This window comes from Trematomus bernacchii, unplaced genomic scaffold, assembly GCF_902827165.1.
Source record: "Trematomus bernacchii unplaced genomic scaffold, fTreBer1.1, whole genome shotgun sequence".
Taxonomy (NCBI): Eukaryota; Metazoa; Chordata; class Actinopteri; order Perciformes; family Nototheniidae; genus Trematomus; species Trematomus bernacchii.
The window spans coordinates 7,791,660-7,814,141 of NW_022987720.1; the positions used below are offsets into that span (position 1 = coordinate 7,791,660).

Consider the following 22,482-nt stretch of genomic DNA (forward strand, 5'->3'; position numbering starts at 1 on the left):
CCCAAAATATTTTTATTTTTAAAAAAGGAAACCTTTCACTCATTTGTTTAACTTCTTTTGTGGATTACACCAAATTCATCCAAAAATCTATACACACTTTTTACATTCAGTATGAAGCACTGACAAAAATGAGGGCTCCTCTGATTCAGCAGGAAGTATCTTAGTGCCAAAAATGTTTTACCACCTAAGTCTGAGCAGACTTCCATTCTGAAGAGGATAATACCAAACCGCATTTAAAAAAAAAAAGAACCACAATAGAAAAATAAATAAAAGCGATGATTTTGAAACTTCACCTACATGAAGCTGGAAGGTAAGAAAAAAAAACTAAAGTCCGGTTTTCATTGTCTTTATTTTTACAGTAAACTCAAAACGCCTTCACTTCAAACCAAATATCCATCACATATTGTTCCTACTATGCTTGTAAATCTTTATATATAATATTAAACTTGGCATATGATCAATAAACATTTTTATTTTAGAATAATACATTCTGCGTAATGAGTTCCATCAAAAACAAACATTTATATTCCAACACACAAACACACACATTCAGCATCGAAACAAAGGCTTTACAGCAGTAAATGTACGCATGGTCAGTGACTTCTTTAAAAAGTAAAAATCAGAATACTTGGTGCTCTTAACGTCAGAAATAACTTATGACCTGCATAACTATCTATTTGTTTCTATGTCAAAAAGGAAACACAGCTCTTCTACCACCAACAAAAACATTATAAATGTCAAATAAGCGCAAACTGATCAACTTGCTCTAGTGCGACTATCATCATTTAATCAACACCAAAATATCTGCAGGAATCTCTAATAAAAGCAACACAATATGGCTCGGAGGTCACACAAGGAATATCTAAGCACTCCCTGGCTCAGTGCTTTGTAATAAAACAAGCTGCTTTCTGTTTTAAAAAGAAATATTTTCTACGTAACAAGAACAAGATGATGCATCAAGTGAACAAAAGCTTCAGTTTTTTGGTCTGTCGTAGATTTTAGGGATTTAGTTTCATCTTGAAAAATCATGAAGATTAACAATAAAAACGAAATAATTCAGAAGAAAAAGGTACATTTGTTTTCCACAAAGTTGCGGACGGTTTGTTTTAATGAATGTGTGGTTGGGACGGAGCTAGGACTCTATCCAAATGTAGTGCAAATTTTAACCAAATGTATCAAAAATGTGAATAAATGCTTGTTGAAATTACATTATTTTGAGTTGGTTCATATAGACAAGAAGTACGTGGCGAACCATTGTTTATTTGGTCAAAATGTGATCCTTTCTGATCAAAAGTAGGACAAAAATAAATAAAAAGATTTACTATTTTTCAGATTTATTTTATTTAGTAATCACAGAAAAAAAAAAGTTTTCCGTCAAAATGTGTGATCTTTTTCTCAAAAATATGGGAATTTGATTTTGTAAATTAAAGCATTGACCACAGCTTCATTTATAACTTTTTTACTACAAAGGCCCTACTAATCCGTCACAGTAGTCAGTGATCTTCTTTTACAATACATTATATTTTATATCGTCATATCTGTTATTCTCTCTGTATTTAAAACCTGTATGATTGTCAAATAAATTGGCAGTATAAACTTGTTTTTTTCACACTCAACTATTATATTATATTTGCTTTTTCGTATATTTATAAAATGTTAACACACTATTTTCTAATAGTTTTTACAATAATTTGTAATAGCAGTATATATATTTTTATTTTACAACTACATTTCTTTCACTGCGTTGTATGTATGCACTATTATTCACCATAACAAATTCCTTGTATGAGTAGACCTATTTTGCAATGAACTGAATTCTGATTCTCTTGATTCTGATTGGTTGTCTGTAAAAGTGAATCCCATTTTAAGTTGAGATATTTGGTCATAAAACATTCCTCCTTCCTGAAGTCGCCTAACAAAACAAGTGCGGTTTCACGTCCTATTTATGTGCACAAACCCTTAAAATAACAAAAGATAAATAGAAAACGGTGGTGGACATGCAGCTGAAGCTCTCACTCTCTCTTTGTCTCACTGTGACTTCCTGTTGGCCTCTCGCTCGGCGGTGTCGAGGGCGGCCATGTTCTGCGAGGCAGTGACGAGGTGCACCACGCTGATGCCGGTCTTCAGCAGACAGATGACCCCGCAGAGAGCCTGCAGCCCGTACAGCCAGCCTGAGCACACACAGCACATGTATACTATATTAATAATCATTTCATTTATAAAGCACTTTTCAAGGTGATGCAGAGAAACTCTCTCTGGAGGGAACACAGGGATTTTAGCCTTTGCAGACCATTTACATGCACAACAACCTATATTACACACTGCAGGAAAGGGAAATCCCCCCAAGAAGAATAATAGGGACTCTTTAAAATAAAACACCAACAATATTAATATAAAGAGGAAATATTAGATATTTCCTTATTGGAGAAAATTGATCAAAAAGATGCTATGTGAAGACAAAACCACAAAAGGTGAATAATCTTTTAAGCCTAAAATCTGTAAAGTGACTAAAGCTGTGAGAAATGCAGTGCAGTAAAAGTAGAAAGTTGCATGAGTACCTCACATTTGTCATGTAGTACTTTAGTAAATGTACACAGAGGAGGAGGTTCTTTACCTGCAGGCTCCTCGATGTGATGCAGGATGTAGAGCAGACAGAAGAAGAGCTCGTTCCCGGCGCACATCACAAACAGCACGGGCTGCAGCACACACACACACATCACTCTGTCAGTCTTTACATTCATAGATTTGAAAAATATAATAATAATAATAAACATGATCTGTATAGCATCTATTAAATAACAGTTCAGAAGTGCTATACAATAAAAATCGATCACATTTTAAACACAAAGAGGATAAAAACGAACTAAACTTCAAAAACTAAATGCATGAAAAAAGAGAAAGTAAAAAATGAAATGACAAATAAATACACTTTTCCACGTTAAATGTAAGTGTTTTTGTTTCATCTATCTAACGGAGTATATTTGATCAGTCGTTTCATGTATTGTCCCTAATCAAATCATGTCAAAGGCTAAAGTTCATTTTCATATTTAACCTTTTTTTAGCAGCCATATCATCTGACTATGCCGACCTCCAGGCCCGCTGTGGAAAACTCACACCTTAGCTACCTCCATTATCAAGTTCGGAAAAAACGATGTAAAAATAATTAGAGCGAGGCCTCTCAGGGCTTTGTGAGCCATTAATAGAATCCTAATATAAATCTAAAAGAGTGTAAGGGAGCCAGGGGGGGTGAAGCAGGAGACACGATGAATTAGTCTGTTAGGAGCTGGAGACGGGAGAAGGGCTTCTGCACTGATGCCAGAGAGAAGACAATGACACTGATCTGATTAATGAGGGCATGATGTACAGTGTGTGTGTGTGTGTGTGTGTGTGTGTGTGTGTGTGTGTGTGTGTGTGTGTGTGTGTGTGTGTGTGTGTGTGCGTGTGTGCGTGTGTGTGTGTGTGTGTCACCTTGGACGTGTAGTAGATCCGGAGGATGGGGTTTCCAGAGAGGTCGATTGTCTTGTGACTGGAGGATCCTTTTATCGTTGAGCTGAGAAAATACAAACGATGAAAGGATAAATGATGATGAGCAGCATATTCCCTCTGAACCACACACTCCGAAAAGCGTGTTCGACTTTCTAAAAACAGCACAATTAAATATGTTATCATAGCCAAAAACATTTCAAACACATTTCCACCTTTCAAGAGTCCTTCAATGTGTGACGAACGCAACTGTTGGGAGATAATACCCCCCAAAAAGCGTTCAATTGGGATTTTTCATTAAAATCACTTTATATGATCAAGTTCTTGAAATATTATAACTCGTGTTAAGGATGAAGAAAATGTCTCGTGGCTAACTGCCTCATTCACAGCAATGTCAAATGTCCCTGTTAAATAAACTTACCTTACCTAGACTGATGAAGATATTGGTGAAAACAGTGATCTGTTTATATCTCAAATGAATGATACAATGTCTTCCTTCTCAAGGAGAGGGTGCCTTAGGGACAGGAAGGAACATCATCTTCCCTGGCTGAATCTACAATACAGGAATATAATGAAATCTAGAGACCACCTACTGAAGCAGAGCTTGAAATCCGGACTATCCACTGACAGACAGAAATTCACTCATGCTCGTAACAAGGTAACACAAACAATAAGACAGGCCAAAGCTAACTTTTTCATCAATATAATTGAAGGTGCGAAAGGTAACGGTAAAAACGTTTGGCAAATCCTAAATAAACTATTAGGTAAACATACCAAACAGGAAAATAATGCTCTAGAATTAAAAATCAATGATGCCCTGATAAAAGACCATGCAGTGTTGGCCAGCTCTCTAAATGAGTATTTCATAAATAGTGCTCTGGACATTACAAAGCTCTTCCCGCCATCTGAGGTCTCACCTAGCCCGACTGTGGATACACACCCCGTTTTTGACCTGGAGGAAATCACAGAGGTTGAGGTAAAACATATAATCTTAGGGTTAAGAGGTTCTAAGGCTAGGGATGCAGATGATTTAGACACCAACTTTATAAAAACACATATTGACGGTCTAATAAAACCAATTAGTATGCTAGTGAATCAATCTATCAGCACGAGGGAAGTTCCATCATCCTGGGAGGCGGCCACGGTGACACCGATCTTTAAATCTGGGGATAAGGCAATGATGTCCAATTACAGACCAATCAGCATCCTCCCCTGTGTCTCTAAGGTAGCTGAGAAATGGGTGTCAAAACTAATCACCAAACATTTAGACAAAGGTTTCGCTCCACTCCACCCAATGCAGTTTGGTTTTCGTGCTCACCACTCCACTGAGACAGCTAACTGTGTCTTTGTGGAAAAGGTTAAATGTATGTTGGACACGAGCCCATATGTAGGTGCTGCTACAACATTTGCTTACAGTTAAAAGCAAAAAGAACAGTATGCATGATGTTCAGTAAACGACCAGTCAAAATCGAAGGATCCAACGTGTTTTTAAACGGAGCAGAATTAGAACTAGTCTCCCAGTTCAAGTATCTTGGACTCGAACTTGACTTTTAAGAAAGTATCAAATACTATTAAATTCAACTTGCAACATTTTAAACAAATTAGACCCTTCTTAACTGTCAATGCTGCAAAGTCATACCTCCACTGTATGATTCTATCCCACATTGAATACTGTTTTACAAACTGGTCGTTTGCTTGTGCCACAAACCTGAAACCTATAGAACAGCTGTACAAGAGAGCTATCAAGGTGTTTGACAGAAATGCATACCACCACTCTACCATCCTTGAAAAACATAATTTCTTAAGTTTTGACAAATGTCTTTTAAAAGTATGTGTTTTTTTATAAATGTTTACATGGACTGCCCCCCCCCCCCCCCTTAGGGGAATTCATCCACAGAAAACACACTGGACGCTGCACTAGGTCAGAAACCAGAGGAGACTGTGAAGTCCACCGCAGACGGACAACTTTTGGACAAAATGTCCTCTCCATTAAAGGCAGCTCATTGTGGAACAGCCTCCCTACTCAGATACAGGATTGTCCCTCTCTCAATAGCTTCAAAGGTCAACTCAAAGAATGGTTGAGAAACAAACAGACGTGCAATCACCGCTAAATGCACTTTAATACAGGGGTATCTTCTCTTGCACTTTATGTATCTCTTCTCTTGTCGTTGTTGCTACATTGTACTGCCATGTCATAAATACTTGTGTATGCTGCTCTTGCTCTTTCTGCATGTCATGTATTTGTTTTTGCTATGTTTGTAAAATGTCATTTTCTTAAATGCTTTATGTGAGGGACTGCAGATGGAAATTAGCTCAAAGTTAAATCTGGCACTGTTACCCTTGACACATTTGAATGTTTTAAGTGTTCATTACTGTGCATTGTCCCTGCCAAATAAACGATGAAATGAAATGAAAATCACACATTACATATTTTAATTGTCCACCAAAATATAAACCTTTTGCTTTAACCAGATCCTTTTTCATAAAACCTTCAATTGTGGTCTCCCTAACAGCACGGCTGTGAAGCCATGAAAACGTACGTGTTAAACTGCACCCTGTCTACGAAGCAAAGAGGAGACAGATGTGTAGACCTACAGCATTTGGAGCCTATTTTTCTAATATCTGTTTAACTTGTGGGTACAAGCATAGCTGCAGCAGGTAAAAGGATAAACAACCACAGGGGGGGGGGGGGCTGATGTACCTGTGCAGGTGCAGCCAGTGGCTGGCGATGTCCACACACATGCTGATCTGGAACAGGAAGGTGTAGGAGGGGTAGAGCAGCGACAGGTTGACCAGCAGACACATGGTGGCACAGCGGTCCGTCAGCATGTCCATCATCGCCCCGAACTTAGTGGCTGAGAGAGCGCAGTGACAAATACATGATAATAGGATCAGAAACTATTCAAACATCAGCAACTCAATTCATTAAATATGTATAAATAAGAACAAAGTGTGCATGTGTGGCAGAAAAATAACAAACATTTAAAATCCTAAAAGGTTTGTCATAAAATCATGTGTTTAATCTCAAAGAATTAGGGAGTTTTCTAATACTTATATCAAAACGTTGCAAATAATCAGCCAGGAAAATGTACCTGCATCTTTTCATATGAGTGGAAATGGTATTAAAACACAGTATATCAATAAGGCCATCATCAGCTGGAAAGTGATTGTTGTACAGGTCAAAGAAATTGATCTCAATTTGTATTTTCATGCCTTGTGTTTTGCACCCGGCCCTGCAGTCTCATGCTTGTGGTGGTCACAGTTTAGCTGCTAACTGTCATGCTTTCAATTGACTGTACTCACACTGCTGTGAAATGTCACTTTTTTTTTTACAATTGAATATAGTTACTAATGGCAGCTACTTCAATACTTTTATGATGATGATTTTAGCTAGGATGTGGTCTTACAAAGGCTTTTATTTTATTCATGTGTGCTTGACACTTTATTTAATATGTTAGTCTACTGATTTTATTCTGCCTTTTTATCTGCACTGTCCCCTTTGGTAACACTTTCATTTTCTTTTGTCTGTGGGACAGAGACATTAGTTCTGATCTCCAGAACAATGAGATTCATCATTAGAAGCAGAGATGGCAAAAGTGCACTCGTCCTTCACTCTGGTTTGTTTAAAAATACTCTGGGAAAAGTTGAAGCACTCATTAAACTTCTTTACTCAAGTAAAAGTAAAGAAGGTTTTGAATGTATTTAAAAAGTAGCCATAACTTCAAACTGTTTTATAGTCGCTCTGATAACTGGACCTAACGTTATATTGATAGAACATTAAAGAACTTCTATTTCAAATTGTAATACTGTTAATGTCATATATACACCGATTGTGTTTTCTGTGTGACATTAGGTTGAAATAGGCGCTCAATGACTCATAATAATGATCACGCCACCAAACACAGATTAAAACTAAAGTAACGAGCCTGTTTTGAAAATGTAATAACTAGAAAGGGCAGGTATTAGGGTTAATAATGTAAGGCTAAGGAGTACAAATTCAAAGTTGTCAGAAAAATAAAGAGTGGAGTAAAGTACTTATACCAGAAACATGTACTTAAGTACAGTAACAAAGTATTTGTACTCCACTACTTCCCACCTCTGATTATAAGAACAACGGTACGGACAACTCTTATGCTTTAAACAAGTCATACATTTCATGATGTAGACTTTTCTAAGAGACATTATCACAACATATCTACTTTTTCTTTTTGAATTGATAGGTACATATCCCCCCTGCACTTACACTGGTTGAGGGCCCGCGCGGCGTGGCCGTCGAAGGCGTCCAGCAGGGCGCTGAGCAGGTAGCAGAAGACGGCGGGCCAGGGGCAGCAGGGCATCAGGAGGAAGGAGATGAACGCCAGCGCGATGCGGGCGTAACCTGAAGCACAAACACAGCTGTGAGCTCTTCTGTTTCACAATGACAGTGCGTACAGAAGCACAGAATACAATTTACATCAGATATGAAACATTAGAAGGGTTACACAGACTCAGCAGCACCGCATTCATGTATATTAGAGTAGAAAACAACAAAGCATCATTCCATTACATAAACGTATGAGCGACATAATTGCATTGAAAACTTGTTTTGAATCAAACTTTATTTAAAGCTCAAGGAATTGGACATGCCTTTGTTACCATTAATGTCAAGACTAAACTTAAAAGCAAACAAATACAAACTAAATCATAACAAAGCCCTGATGTATGTGTTTGATTATTTACAGAGGACAGAGACTTTTCTTTGCTATCTAGAATTAACATCAGTGATGGAAGGATTAAACCAACAAAAGGGTGTTAATGCCAAAAATGTACTTTAAATGCCAAATATAATAGTTCTTATTATGTAGAATGGTCCATTTCTATTGTATTGTATTATTGGATCAAACATAATGCATTAATGACATGCTGTTTAGCTGATAGGATCATTCAAGTATCATCTTATTGGATTAGTTTTTGGACTTGAGTAATAATGATTGTTATGCTATATGAAATACTCCACTACAATAGAGGAAACTGTTGTGGTTTTTACTACTCTATATTAATAGAGTAGTGTTTGATGGGGGCTAGTGTTATAGCTGCCGGATTTCGCTTCGATGTTGTTAGTCCAAAAGCTAAAAGAGAATTCCTTTGATCGAAACAGAATAATAAAAAAACTCCATATTTCCGACGCTGAAAATAATAATGCATTTTATTGATATAGTCGCCTTTCAGGGCTCTCAAGGTCGCCGGAAACAGTATTTAAAGACACAAGTGCAGGACAAAATACGATTTAACATTTATCAAAATGATTCTGTCGATGTACTAATCAGTAGCTTTATTTATTACGAACTAAACTATCCAGCAGCATATGAAGTAAATAGACTGAGCTTCTTTTTAAAAACATTTAAATGCACTTTTTACATGATCTGTTTTCGTACAATATTACAGAACTAACCAAGAGGGATTTATCTTTATTGGGATTTTAGAGGCCTGGAGAAAAAGATGTCACAATAAACAAAGCAAGAAGTAGAAAACAAATACATGAATTCAGTGTAATAGATAGATACAAAGATACATATAATGTTTGATCTTTCTATCTGTGGCCCTTTGAATGGACTTTGGTGTGACTTCCAGCATCATCCCCTGTATGTAGGCTAACGCTAAACTAGCTACAGTAAACGGTGAAAACAGTAAAATACTCACCAATTAAATTGGGAACGAAGTAGAAAATATTTTCTTGCTCCATTGTTGATGTTTTTGTCGTGTTATGTCTCTGTTAGCTTCGTATTATAACTCCTATTTGAAAGAGAAGCTCCCTCAAAGCGACAGGATGCTAGTTGAGCGATGACTTCCTCACAGCAGCTAAACGTCAAGCAACAACAGAAACACCACTTCCGGTTACATTTCAGAATTAAAGCTTCATAATGGTTCATTTAGTGAAGAAAAGTCAGTTCTCATTTTATCCATTTTAAAAGCAAAAATAACAAGCCTCTGAAATAATTATTGGTTGTCGAGTTGTTTTTTTGTAAAGTTTGATAAAGAAAATACATACAGACTGAAAACAACACTTAACAATTGATCAATGAATGAATACTAAAATATATAATACATTTGTAATGAAACATTTTTGGATCATGGTTTTTAGTTATAAAAGGCACAGTATTGTACATTTTAATATTTTTTAAACTGTGACTACATTTTTTAAAGTATGCTTCTTTTCATACATTAAGTTAAGGATCATTTTCAATGCAGGCATTTACTGTGACAATTTCTTGTTGTTTCTCTATCCGGTCTGAGTGACTTCACGGCTTCTCTGGTTGGTTGGTTGATATTGTGACGTCTTGGGAAGCAGCCAACAACGTGCAGCGCGCGCCTCCCCTTTAATAACGTTTTAGGTCACCGGAAGTTAATTTCCTTCAGGATAAGACATTTTAGACAAAGATATACGCGAATAAAGAAATTGTAGTACCCTTAAACAATATATCACAAGAATATTGAAAAAACACGTAATTTAATGTATTTAGTCTTGAAAATAAATGTTTTCCACTTTGTTCCTTATTTGTACGTTTCTACTTAGGTGCTTACCATTATTACTTAGTTTCGTCAAAATAATGGTTTTGAATTTATAAATATTTTTTACATTATGGCATGTTTTTATTTTGCTATTTTCAGATTGTATTACTAAATTAGTTTGAGGATAAAGTACACAGACACTTCTGTTTTTGTTCATTTATTTCTCCAAAAGTATTTTCCCTTACGTTTCTGTACAACTAATGTCTCAACATTTTGAACCTGAACATGTTAAACTCGACCTCCAGCTGTAAAAACAAGATTGAAATCCATCCATCACACATCCATCAGACTCATGTTCATCATCTTCATCCTTCCTGTCAGTTATCTTCCTGCAGGCCACAAACAAACGTGTTTCTTTCTGTCTTTTCTGGGGGAGGAAGGTGTCTCCTGTGGATGAGGCGACTTTGTCCCACAGAAACATATACAACTGCATCAGGAGAAATATAGAAAATGAAGTAAAACTATTGATGAATTAAAGGAATAACAGCACGGCATTATGGGAAATGTGCTTGTTTGCCATCAGTCTGGAACTAGCAGTGTCTTCCCATTTTAAAAACTGTTGAATTTACATATTTTAAACCTAATATTTAGAGCTTTTGGACTTCTGTTCGGACAAAACAAGACATTTTCTTTTGTCAAATAAATTGACATTAATAAAATAATGACTGATCTGACAGCAAACCTGCACATTTCCCAAAATGTTCCTTTAATTTTGAGGAGATGAAAACACAGAAATCCTGATGTCAGTGAACTCAACAATAGAAACAGGAAGAATTGACCTCTAGTCTCTCTGCAGGAGATGTATTCAGAGTGCAGCATTAAACATAAAAGCATCTCCGGAATGATAAGCATTGGAACATCTTTACAAAACAATGCATTTAAAAAATAAAAATAAAAGTTGGCAAAATGAAATCTCACAAACATTTTCTTGAGGTTTTTTTTTTTTGAGGGAGTCCTCTCCATCAACACAGATCAGCACAACATGTGGGGTGAGTTTGTTTTCTCCACCTGAATATCTTTTAGTGTTAAAAGTCCAGCTTGTAAAGATGACATTTATAAACATTTCCCAGCTTCCACTCTGTTTTCCAACCCCTCCTTCTGCATTTCCTGTCTAACAGTTGCACACAAACAGGAACTGAAACATTTAAGCAATAATACAAAGTCTGCGTTCAAAAAAAAGAAGTATTATTTGAAGTCCGCCCAAACATTCTTTTACTATCAGTGCAAATGAGGTAGACGTGACAGCGACAGACAGCATCAGATCACACTGAGGCCGGCCTCCTGCAGACGCCATGTTGGCAGGAAGTCCGCTGATATTTCCCGCCGCTGCAGGAAGTGACCCGATGATTTTTCTACCCATTCACGCCGTGCAAAATCAAATGATGAGCTGTTTATCCAGAAAAGTCCTGCAAATAAAGCTCCACAAAGTGTTCAATATCTGATCAATAAGCAACTATAGCACAACAAGTCATTATCATTCATAATAATTCTTTATATATTTTACACGCAAAAACATTTTGTATAGGACATTAAAGTAATATCTGATAAAAACTGTTATCTTTGATGTAAAATATAAAGAAATTAACAAATATTTGTGAATGTTCTTATTTAAACTAAACTCATTACTTGTCATATTAATAAAATAACACTTAAGATAATGAGATAAGTTGAAACATTTTCTCCACAAACTGGAGAACTTAATATATATATATTTGACACAATGTATTTTCATATTACCATTCATGTCATAATGCGTATTTATATTACTAAATATTGAACACTTTGTGGCAAAATATTTGTCAGGTTACAGTGTTTTATGAGCTGGAAAATAATAATAGAGATAAAACCATGGCACCAAACGTCATGAAATAGTCTGAAGATTATGAAAATGACTCGGCTCCACTGTGGACGTTCCACACTTTAATACTGGCTCAAAAAAATAAAAGGTCAAAAGTGGAACTCAGGCCTGCCCAAAGGAATGCTGGGAAAGGTAGTCCTTAGAAACATTAATATTTTTTTCTTTTTTTTATAGCTCTATCACAGTAAAATTGCGCTTATTTCCCCACCTAGTGGTTAAAAATGAGCATACAACATAAATATTACAGCTGCAGTAGAGGTAATAATAATGATAGCGTCTATTTGTCTAAAACAACACGTACATCATTATTATTACTCTAACACAGTCTCAGTTAGTGCTTTATGTACACTGCTAAGTACAATGCAAGTCAAAGTGTTTGGACAGTGAACAATCTTCAGTATATACCTGCTACATTTACAGGTATCTTACATTTATTTATACGCATTTATATAAATAGGTAGTGTGCATGTTATCCATACAAATGGCGTCTGTACACAAGATCCATGCACTGCAACTCATTTATTTGTAATGCAACATGTACATCTATCTACAGATGCAGAGCAGACTGTGAAGAAGGGGGGAAACAACAGGTGGAGGGTGGAGGTTACACACACACACACACACACACACACACACACACACACACACACACACACACACACACACACACACACACACACACACACACACACACACACACACACACACACACACACACACACACACACACACACACACACACACACACACACACACACACACACACACACACACACACACACACACACACACACACACACACACACACACACACACACACACACACACACACACACACACACACACACACACACACACACACACACACACACACACACACACACACACACAAAAAATACTCTCTGGCAACGTCCCTTTAAAGGAGCAGTCAGACATTTCGGGACATTTTATGATTTGCTTTTTAAAATGTAAATGATTGTGTAAGTGGTATAATTATAATTTTAAAAAATGGTTTAAAAATCAAGTAATTGTCTTGGTTTAGACATTAATTTGCACTGGAAAAGCCTAATTGAAGTAAAAATAAATCTGAGTATCCAAATGTTTATTATCAATTTGATATGAATCAGTTTTTTTCCCCTTGAACTATTTATATAGTAAATGTAAGACAGATAATTTATTCTGTAAATTAACTTAAAAGATAGTAGTTTTTCTCATAAATTTGAGTTTTATCCAGTAAAATGACTTTTTTTCTTGTACATTGATGAGTTTTTTTTCTCTCTTAAAAGTAACACTTAAATCTTGTAAATTCTAAATTATTTCAGAATATTATTCCCCTCCCCTCCCGGGTAAGGGTCATTTCTGTTATTTCTATATACCTACAATGTCCCTTATGCGCGATAAAAAAACCACCAAAGTTCCCAAACAGGCAGACCGCCCCTTTAAGGGGACTTAAGGGCAGTGGTAGAGTTGTCCTGGGTCAGCCCAACAAACAGGTGGCAGTGTTTCTTTAAATTGTCATTTACAGAACCTTATTTATCACTACAAATAAAAAGAAATGTGTTTTCTAGAAATCTTCCCTTGGTCGACCCCGCCCCTCCGCCCGCCTCGCTGAACATATGTCACTTTTTAAAAAAAAAAAAAGAAAAGAAAAGAAAAAAAACTTGGTTTACAATTTACCGTTATTTACATAGTTACAGTGGTTTTTAAAGCACCGCTAGCCAAGTGGAAGCTCCACAACAGTCGCCTGAAAACCAGAATTTAGACCTGCTAGACTTTAAACCCGCTCTCTGCAGCTCAACCGTTACTGTGCAACAGATTCAATGTGGCGCACGATGAACAAATGCACAAATTCTGGTCTGTTTTTTTTTTTTTTAGATAAACTTTGTCTTGTTCATTTTGCGGCACATGGCTCAATTTTCACATGTGGACGTTGTGTTTCATTTGTTGGGATTGTTTAGTTCCGACACCTCCTGTGCAACTCTTTAATAATGTTTGGAAGAGGTTAGCAGTGATTTTAATACTTGTGTAGTGACTAAATAAAAAAAGGCGTCCTCTCTTTGTGCATCAGGAACACTTTTAAGTCCCTGCACACATCAGGAAAGGAAATAATTTACATTTAAAATCGGGGTATTTGTTGTTTTTTAAGTATTAACTTTGCTCCGGCTCTAAGAAGCATCTTAAAATATGTCAAAAACCTAAAGCTCTCTTTTAAAAAGAAGCAGAGCTCAGATCAGAGAGGAGAATCAGGAGTAAGAGAGGTGGGAGCCGTTAGAAATGTGAGAAGTGACTGACGTGCTCCGGCTGAGCCCTCCGTCACTCCCCCCGCCTCCCCCCGGCCCTCCGGACGCCGTCCTCCTCAGGGGCTGGGGGCTGTTCCTGAGCGCCATGAGGCCCGGGCCCCTGATGCTCAGGCCGCCACCGCCACCGTATCCTCCCTGTGACGACGAAGAGGACGAGGCGGAGGACGGAGGAGAGGAGGAAGACAGGGAAATTGGAGGAGGCGGTGGCGGGGGAGGCAGCAGAGCCAGAGACTGGGAGGAGGCGTGGGAGGCGAGGTGGTGGTGGTGGTGGTGTCCCTGGGAGTGGTGCGGGTAGTGGCTGCTGGCTCCTCCCCCCCACTCCCGGGGCCGCTCGCGTTCCCTGCTCTCATGGGGGTCGCGGTACAGCTGCGGCGTGCTCTGGTGGTGCTGGTAGTGCTGGGGGAGGTAGTGCTGCTGCTGCTGCTGTTGTTGTTGTTGTTGTTGTTGTTGTTGTTGTTGTTGTTGCAGTTGCTGCTGCTGCAGCAGCAGCTGCTGCTGCTGCTGGTGGTGGTGGTGGTGGTGGTGGTGGGAGGGGTGATGGGAGGGGTGATGGGAGGGGTGGGAGGAAGAGGAGGACGAGGAGGAGGAGGAGGAGGAGTGACCCCGGCTGCCGCTCTTGTACATCTCGCTGTCCCTGCCGAGGCCGTGTGACGAGGCGACGGACTCTGCGCGGCTGAAGGCCCCCCCGCCGTGGTTCTGACTGCGCCAGGAGGGCGTGGACACCGAGTTCTGCACGCTGTGGCTCCAGTGGCTGCCGGAGCGAGGGACGGGCCGCGAGGGCCAGCCGCTGGAGCCCGAGGAGGGGCTGGGGGTGGGGTAGCCCTGGTTGTAGGCCTCAGCAGGGATCCCGCTGAGCGCCATGTTGCTGAAGCCCAGCCGCATGCTCTCCGAGTCGAACGCCTCGATCTCGTGCGCCTGCCGCTCCAGCAGAGTCCGGATCCGCTCCGAGCGCTCGTTCTGCAGGGACAGCATCTCCTCCTCGATCTGAACAAGGGTAATTACACAGTTTTCCTTTTTGTTATCTATTGTATGTTTTTCCCTTATGGATTTGAGATTTTTTTCACGTAAATGTGTACGTTTGTAACGTTTGTCTACATTTCTGAGTTTTTTCATGTACATTTTTTGATGATTTGTTTGTTTTTTTGCGATTTTGTAGGTCAATTATATTTGTTTAAATCTGGGATTTTGTTTTCACTCGTGTATGTTTGGCTTTAGATGTTTCTGAGTGTTTTTCTTATTATTACGGATATCTACGGAAGTCAAATGGCTTTGTTTGGTTCATTTGTGAGTTTTTTTCTTAACGAAGTAACAACTATGAACACTAATGGACCCTTATGAAACTCATATGGTGTTGTGGTTTAAAAAGACTGGCCGACATAAAACAATAAAAGCTGCTTGGTGTATTGTTTGAAGAGGTGTTGTAACGTACCCGTTGCTCGAGCAGCGCTCTGCGGATGGACACCCTCTGCTCCAGGTCCTTGACCTCCCTCTCGTGCTGCGTGTCCGTGTGGATCTTGATCTTGCTCTGGTAGGCGTTCAGCAGCTCCAGCTCCTGCTGCAGCTGCATCCTCAGCACCTGGTACTCCGCCTCCTGCGTCTCATCCAGGCGCAGCTGAGGGGACAAAACGGGACGAGCATCAGCACCGGAGGGGCTTCATGATGATAAGGACAGCTGGACGGTTTGTTTATACGAGTGTGTTATTCAGTGTTTTAAATAAAGAATTATACTAAACTAATCGCAACCAATAATCATTGATCTGCTGAACTTTTTTTTTTGTTCAAAGTTTAGGTACATTTCACAAAATAAGGAATTGCCTAAATAAAAAATAAAAGTGTTTTTGCCTGACCAACAATTACAAATTATATATAATTATGAAAAAAGGTTATTTTTGTTTATTAATGATTTACATCATTAAAACAATTAACAATATCGCTGCCAATAAATTAAATAGCTATTGAAATAATAGCTTTGTCTCTAGGATTAAATATATTAAGTGTCTTTTGTTCAAAACATTTTTAGTCAAAAGATTTATACTGTATTAATAACCCATATCATTGAGTTATGATTTTTTACTTTTGAGTTTTTCAAAGATTCTCTTTTTTCCCCATTTTGTTCATTTGGAATTTGTTTACGTGTGAAATTCAACCATTTTCTGAATTATTATTTAGAACTAAATAATTACTAATTGTGTTACACTGCACTCTACGCTTTTTTTGTAGCTTTTATAAATGTTTTTTAATGCTTTGAATCACTTCTGTAAAATGCTATAGTGTATATCCAGCAAAATAAAAAAGGTGGTGATTTTCTTTGTAGATGTCCTAAAATACTACTTTGTTTTTATTGTGTTAATATGATAAATATGTGTTGTTGCAGTGTGTGTCTGTGTTGGTGTGGCGGTGCGCGGTGCGCGGAGGTTCCTTGCCTTACTCACAGCCTGTGTGGACAGCATGTCGTTGATGGAGTGGTCGTACTGCTCGGCCAGGATGGCCAGCTTACGTGTTTGTTCCTCTTTGAGGCGTTTGAGGACGGCCTTGTGGTCGGATTTGGGAGTGCTCTCCAGCAGGTGGTTCCTCAGCGCCTTGTACTGCCGGGTCTGGATCTTACAGGTTTCCTGGAACTGACGCTTGATCTGGAGCTCTTTGGTCTGAAACGATAGTAAAATCAGTCAGATAACACCAAAGTAATATACAAATATTTTCTATATTGTAATTTTGGGGTGCCCCATCTGAATAGTTTAGTGGACTTGATTGTTGTTTTGGGCAATTTCCTAAGCATTTTCTTTTGTTTACTTTTCACACTGCATGACCTACAACTAGTGTTTATTTCGTTGACTAAAACTATGACGAAATATGTTCGTCAACGACCTTTTTTTCCATGACTAAGACGAGACCGCACCGACGTCAGTAAACAATAACTGTAACGAAATCATCATGCAATATCGTTGACGAAAAAGGACAAGACGAAAATGTAGTTTACTAAATAAAAACGTTGCCAAAATCTCTCTTTACTTTCGTTGACGAAAAATGAGGAGACTAAATATAATCAAAGATAACGTTACATCTCTGATAGTCCGTTTTTTTCCCCAGCAGTTCCATTTCCGGTGCTGCGGCTGGGCAGCAGCTGTGTGTCTGTGCTGCGCGCGGTACATTTGAATTACACCGGGCAGCGGCACACTGACAGTCAGGAAGACTCGGATCTAACTAACCTTATTTAACAGAAAGGAAAATGGCAACAACAGGGCTTGGGAGCAGTGGTCGCGCATACATGTCAAACGCAAGGCCCGCGGACCAAATCCTGTGGTGGATTTAATTTCGGCCCGCAGGATCATTTCTAATTACTATTAGATCTGGCCCGCCGGTATATTGCACGCACACCTTCACTCAATCCTGAGAGTTTCCTCAGCTCAGAGCCTGACCCCAAACATTGATGAACTTGCACCCAAGATGAGATGCCAAGTATCTGGCTTGAACTAGCATCACAGAGCAGCAAACTGAGTTTACATGGACTACTACCGATTTTTTTTTATTTTGGCCCACTGTGTATTTGAGTTTGACACCCCTGCGTTAACCGAATATCTCCCACGTCAGCGCGAGTGAGTGACGAGTTGTGTACAGACCCGTCGGGTAATAACGGATTATGACGGAAATGTTACGATCCTGTCCGTCAAAATGACGGACAACGAAAAAGTCTAACGACACCACTGCCTGGGAGAAAGAAACAAGGCCATATTTGGGCCCATTTTCGCTACAATGAGGCGGAGAAGAAAAGTGAATGCATTGTTTTATCAGAAGGGAAGCAATGTGGCCATAACACAGCTGGTAAAAACACCACAAACCTGACCAGATACTCTCTGAAAAGCTGCATTCTTAATCATTCAACCTGTGTTTTTCATCAAATAAGGATAAGATATCATCTTATTATGAAATAAGTTTGACTAAAATGACAAATGATTGGTTTTGGCTAGACTAGTTTGACTGAAATGTTCAATATAATCTGATGACTAAAAAGAGATTAAAATGTCAACAGTTTTCATTAACAAAAAGTAGACTAAAATAGTTAGTTTTAGTGGACTAAAATAAGACTAAAATGCTCAGACTTTTAGTCGACTAAAACTTGACTAAATGAAAACAGGATGAAGGTGACTAAATATGACTAAAACTAACAAGGACATTTGACACAGGACTAAGACTAAATTGAAAAATAGCTGACAAACTGAACACTACCTACAACTCTGGTTTTACTATTTTTAGTTGTTTGTTTGAGTAAAATACACAAAAAACCTTTTAAATTGATTTTCTGAACTACTGACAACATGTTCCCAAATCACAATATTTTTATTTAGATAAATTATTTAGATTAAATGGAAAATGTTCAAAACAACAAAAAATATGCAGTAGTATCAGACCTAAAATAATAATGTCTTAGTCGAGGACAGACCTAAAATAAGCTTAAACTACATTTTAAGGGTCATATGACATTTTAGTTTATTTGATCAAAATGTTGTTGCAGATTATGTTTTTATTGTGAAACCTTTTTTTAAGTTTAACCATATTTCTTTGTTTTCCCAATATAACCATACATACAATAACAAATATATAAATAAAACACAATTCATTTAATTATTGGTTGATGAAAGCATTCAAATGACATTCATTAAAGGTGGGGTAGGTAAGTTTGAGAAACCGGCTCGAGATACACTTTTTGTTATATTCCATGGAATGCTCTTAACATCCCGATAGCAATGAATATCTTAAGTGCTTTGACAAAAAATCCATAAAAAAAAGTCATCTGTGGAAGCCGTAGTACTGTAAAAAGTACGACCAATCATTTTAGCCGGCCCGGCTAAAATAACTGGATGGCCTACCTGCCTGTCAGCCTTCCATCTGTGCACAAACTTATCTCGTGCCCTCATTGGTCATGTGTGCGTTCGTGTGTGTTGGAGGAGGGGCTCTGTAAGGAAGTGGCAGATTTTCTCCGGTTGTGTATTTTCAAATTCTAGCGATCTCGAGACGGTTTCTCAAACTTACCTACCCTACCTTTAATGATTATCATTTCAGTTATTATTTCATACGATGTAGTAATGACATCTAGTTTTAATAGTTTGCCATCACTATCATGAAGTGATATAATTGTCTTTATATTATTTTAAAGAGAATACTTGATAGTGCTCTAAAAAGCTTTAGTTTAATAAAATAATAAGATAAGATATTCGTATAGCCAAATATTATTAATCTTAATTAAACATTTCCTCAAAATATTTGTTTAAAAGTGGTTGCCGGTAATAAATGATCCAGGACATACAACACATTTCCAGAATGTATCTACGAAATGAGATAATGAAGATATTAAATATATAATAGATAGATACTGCAGACCCCCCCCCCCCCCTCACCTTGAGGCTCTTGGGCTGCTGCCGGACCTCCACGGTGTGTTTCTGCCGCAGCTCCTGCTCGCGCCGTTTGTTGTACTCCATCTGGTTGGTGAGCTCCGTCTGGTGCTGCGTGCGGATCAGGTCGGCCCGGGTCCGCTGCACCGAGCCCAGCTGCCTGAACTCCAGCTCCTGAGTGGACTCGTGGTGCCGCAGCAGCATGGCACACTCCAGATCCTTCTGGGTCTGCTTCTTGTTCAGGTCCTGGGGGAGGAAACACATGAGGGAGGACAGGAACATTAAGTGTGGTGTAGAAATGATTGCACTTTCCCTGAGACGGTCAATGTTTTAATGTATAATGTATTTGAAATAGGAATGAGCTTTTATTTTCCAGTTATTTAAAAAACAAAGAAAAAATGGTTCCGTTTGATTTTGTATTTTGAGTGCAATTTTGGTATTGGGTGTTGAATGGATGTATTCATGTTTTGTTATTTTTATTTGCCATAAAGAAATTGTTGTGTTCTATTCAACAAATATCTTCTTTTGAGCACATAAACAGGAAATGGCCTAATTTCCTAAAAGTTTGACAACAATAATTCCACTGAAATATAAAGACAAATAATGATTTGATTTGACATTTTCATGGATCTGACGGGTTCATTTAATAAATGACAAATAATGATTTTATTTTTTGGAATTCTTTTTTGCATACGAGAACCATTTTTAAAAATATTTATGTAATTGTATTTATCTATTTATTTTCAGATTTTTGTTTTCCTTTTTCAAGCTGCATATCACTAGAATATTTGCATTGTTATTGTTAACTGTGTGTGAAAACTCAACTTTAGTTTGAAGCAGGAGAGGGAATGCTTCATTTTTGCTGATACACGTTTCAGAAAGATCAGTCTTATGTCTACTATATTCAACTGTTGTGTTTTTTAATATTGTTGTTATTATTATTATTATTATTATTATTTGGATTTGAGGTGGGGTACCTCTCTCAGCAGGTCCTGCTCCAGGTTGTGGCGAGCGAGCAGCATCTTCCTCTTGTACTGGCGGCACTGCAGCTCGTAGTACTGCCGCTGCCTCCGCAGCAGGCTGGCCTCCTCCTCCGCCTGCATCTGCTGCAGACACTCCTTCTGACGGATCAACCACTCCTGCTTCTCCCGCTTCGGAGTCGACTGGTTCTCATTCAGCTCCTGGGAGACCCGGCAGAGGAGAAAATAAGAGACCAGCGTGAGAAAAACTGTGTGCAAGAACAGTTTGGATATAAATAACATCAGTCCTGCCATAATAAAGAATACATCATCTTTAAAATGATGAGAAAATCATTGTGCAAATATAAACATAAATAAATAAAATAATAGAAAGTCAATGGTTTATATTTTGAGAATTTTGTATACTGTAGTTTTTAATAAAACAATACTGCATTTCTATTCAAACCTTTTACTTTCCCGAAAGCATTTTTTTACGTTTCATAGACTAAATTATTAATCACACAAGCAATCTTTCATTGTAATCAATAATGAAAATAACATTTAACTGCAGTCCTAGATTTGATGAGTGAGTGAGTGAGTGAGTGAGTGAGTGTGTGTGTGTGTTCTGACCTCTTTCAGCTGGTCCTTGCGCTGGCGGTACTGCCGTTTCTGTGACTCCAGTAAACTGGTCAGCTCTTTCTTCTGCTGGCCCAGGATGTGCTGCTGGAACTTCTTCTCTTCAGCCAGAGCTGCTTTAGTCTGCAGGAGGTCAAAGGTCAGATTTCAAAATACAACTTTAGTGCTTATTCTCCAGAGATGGGTGATGGGTGATAATAATAATAAAAGATTACATTTGTATAGCGCCTTTCAAGGGACCCAAGGCCGCTTTACATGGTAAACAAACAAACAAACAAAAGGGGCAAATAATAAAGTAAAACATTTATTAACTAGAGAATGCAATTCCTGAAGAAATTGCTAGTGGAAATGCTTTATGCTGAAAAGCTGACGCTAAACTGCTATGCTGAAATGTAATGTGTAAGAAGAAAGTGAAGAATTTAGATTGAAATGATACATGAACACTGGGGGCTTGAATGTGTGATGAGTGAAGAAAAGAAAGTAAAAAGGCTTGGAAAAGCAGCAGAATATTTGAACTGCAAACTTTTGAACTAACTTGATGGTGAATGATCTGTTGCCATGGCAACGGCATTTGATGACACCCCATAATACGCTTAGATGTGTTGATGGCTGCATCGTTACCAAACCTGTGAAGTTTTGGGCCGTTTGGAACATTTTCACTGAAGTTATGAGAAAACCGTGTTTCATGGCGAGCATTGTATTGCCATGGCAACGGCATTTGAAGAAACCCCATAATTGACGTAGAGTTGTTGAGGGCTGGACCGGTGATATACAAGCGAAGTTTGGGGGACGATCGGACCGTTTCCATTGGACTTACAGCGACATCGTGCTTCATGGCGAGTGGTCTGTCGCCATGGCAACGGCATTTGATGACACCCCATAATACGCTTAGATGCGTTGATGGCTGCATCGTTACCAAACCTGTGAAGTTTTGGGCCGTTTTCACTGAAGTTATGAGGAAATATCTGCCTGAAATTACAATGGGCTTTAATGGAGACATGTTGAACGTTTTTGTCACTTCATGCCCTCAAGAGGCATTTTGTTTAATTATTTTTGCTTAATTATTTGTCATTTTTCAAGCTACGAGATGTTTTCCTACGTTTGTCATGAAACATTATGTCTCAGGAATGTAGGGTTTGGGAATTATGGCAGTTTTAAAAAAAAATATGAAGGCAAATTTCAAGATTTCCTACTCTCTAGCTGTGACATCACGCACTCTAGTTAATGTTAAAATCTGAAGAAAGCCTCTTTACCAAGGTCTGAACAATGTTTAATATCTCTAAAAGTAAGAATCAGATTTAAAAGTTGTG

General features: G+C 38.3%; 2 protein-coding genes across 3 annotated transcripts in view; both read right to left on the reverse strand.

Moving 5' to 3' along the window:
• Window positions 1–330: 330 nt before the first annotated feature.
• cdipt (CDP-diacylglycerol--inositol 3-phosphatidyltransferase (phosphatidylinositol synthase)) lies at window positions 331–9,356 on the reverse strand. Its single transcript, XM_034142433.1, has 6 exons — window positions 9,163–9,356; window positions 7,727–7,861; window positions 6,185–6,338; window positions 3,469–3,550; window positions 2,615–2,696; window positions 331–2,171 (listed from the first exon to the last, which is right to left on the reverse strand). Exons 1-6 carry the CDS (start codon window positions 9,203–9,205, stop codon window positions 2,029–2,031), a joined length of 639 nt encoding a protein of 212 aa, XP_033998324.1. The 5' UTR covers window positions 9,206–9,356; the 3' UTR covers window positions 331–2,028.
• Window positions 9,357–12,737: 3,381 nt separating this feature from the next.
• Window positions 12,738–22,482, reverse strand: part of taok2a (TAO kinase 2a) — a 29,481-nt gene continuing 19,736 nt past the window's right edge. The window contains exons 15-20 of one of the 2 annotated variants that reach the window (XM_034142435.1): window positions 21,167–21,295; window positions 20,555–20,758; window positions 19,584–19,823; window positions 16,623–16,835; window positions 15,620–15,802; window positions 12,738–15,174 (exon numbers count right to left, since the gene is read on the reverse strand). In XM_034142435.1, the coding sequence (XP_033998326.1) occupies window positions 14,134–15,174; window positions 15,620–15,802; window positions 16,623–16,835; window positions 19,584–19,823; window positions 20,555–20,758; window positions 21,167–21,295 (2,010 nt within the window). In that variant the 3' untranslated portion in view covers window positions 12,738–14,133. Of the gene's footprint in view, window positions 15,175–15,619; window positions 15,803–16,613; window positions 16,836–19,583; window positions 19,824–20,554; window positions 20,759–21,166; window positions 21,296–22,482 lie in introns of both variants that reach the window. The other variant, XM_034142434.1, reaches the window with a different exon arrangement.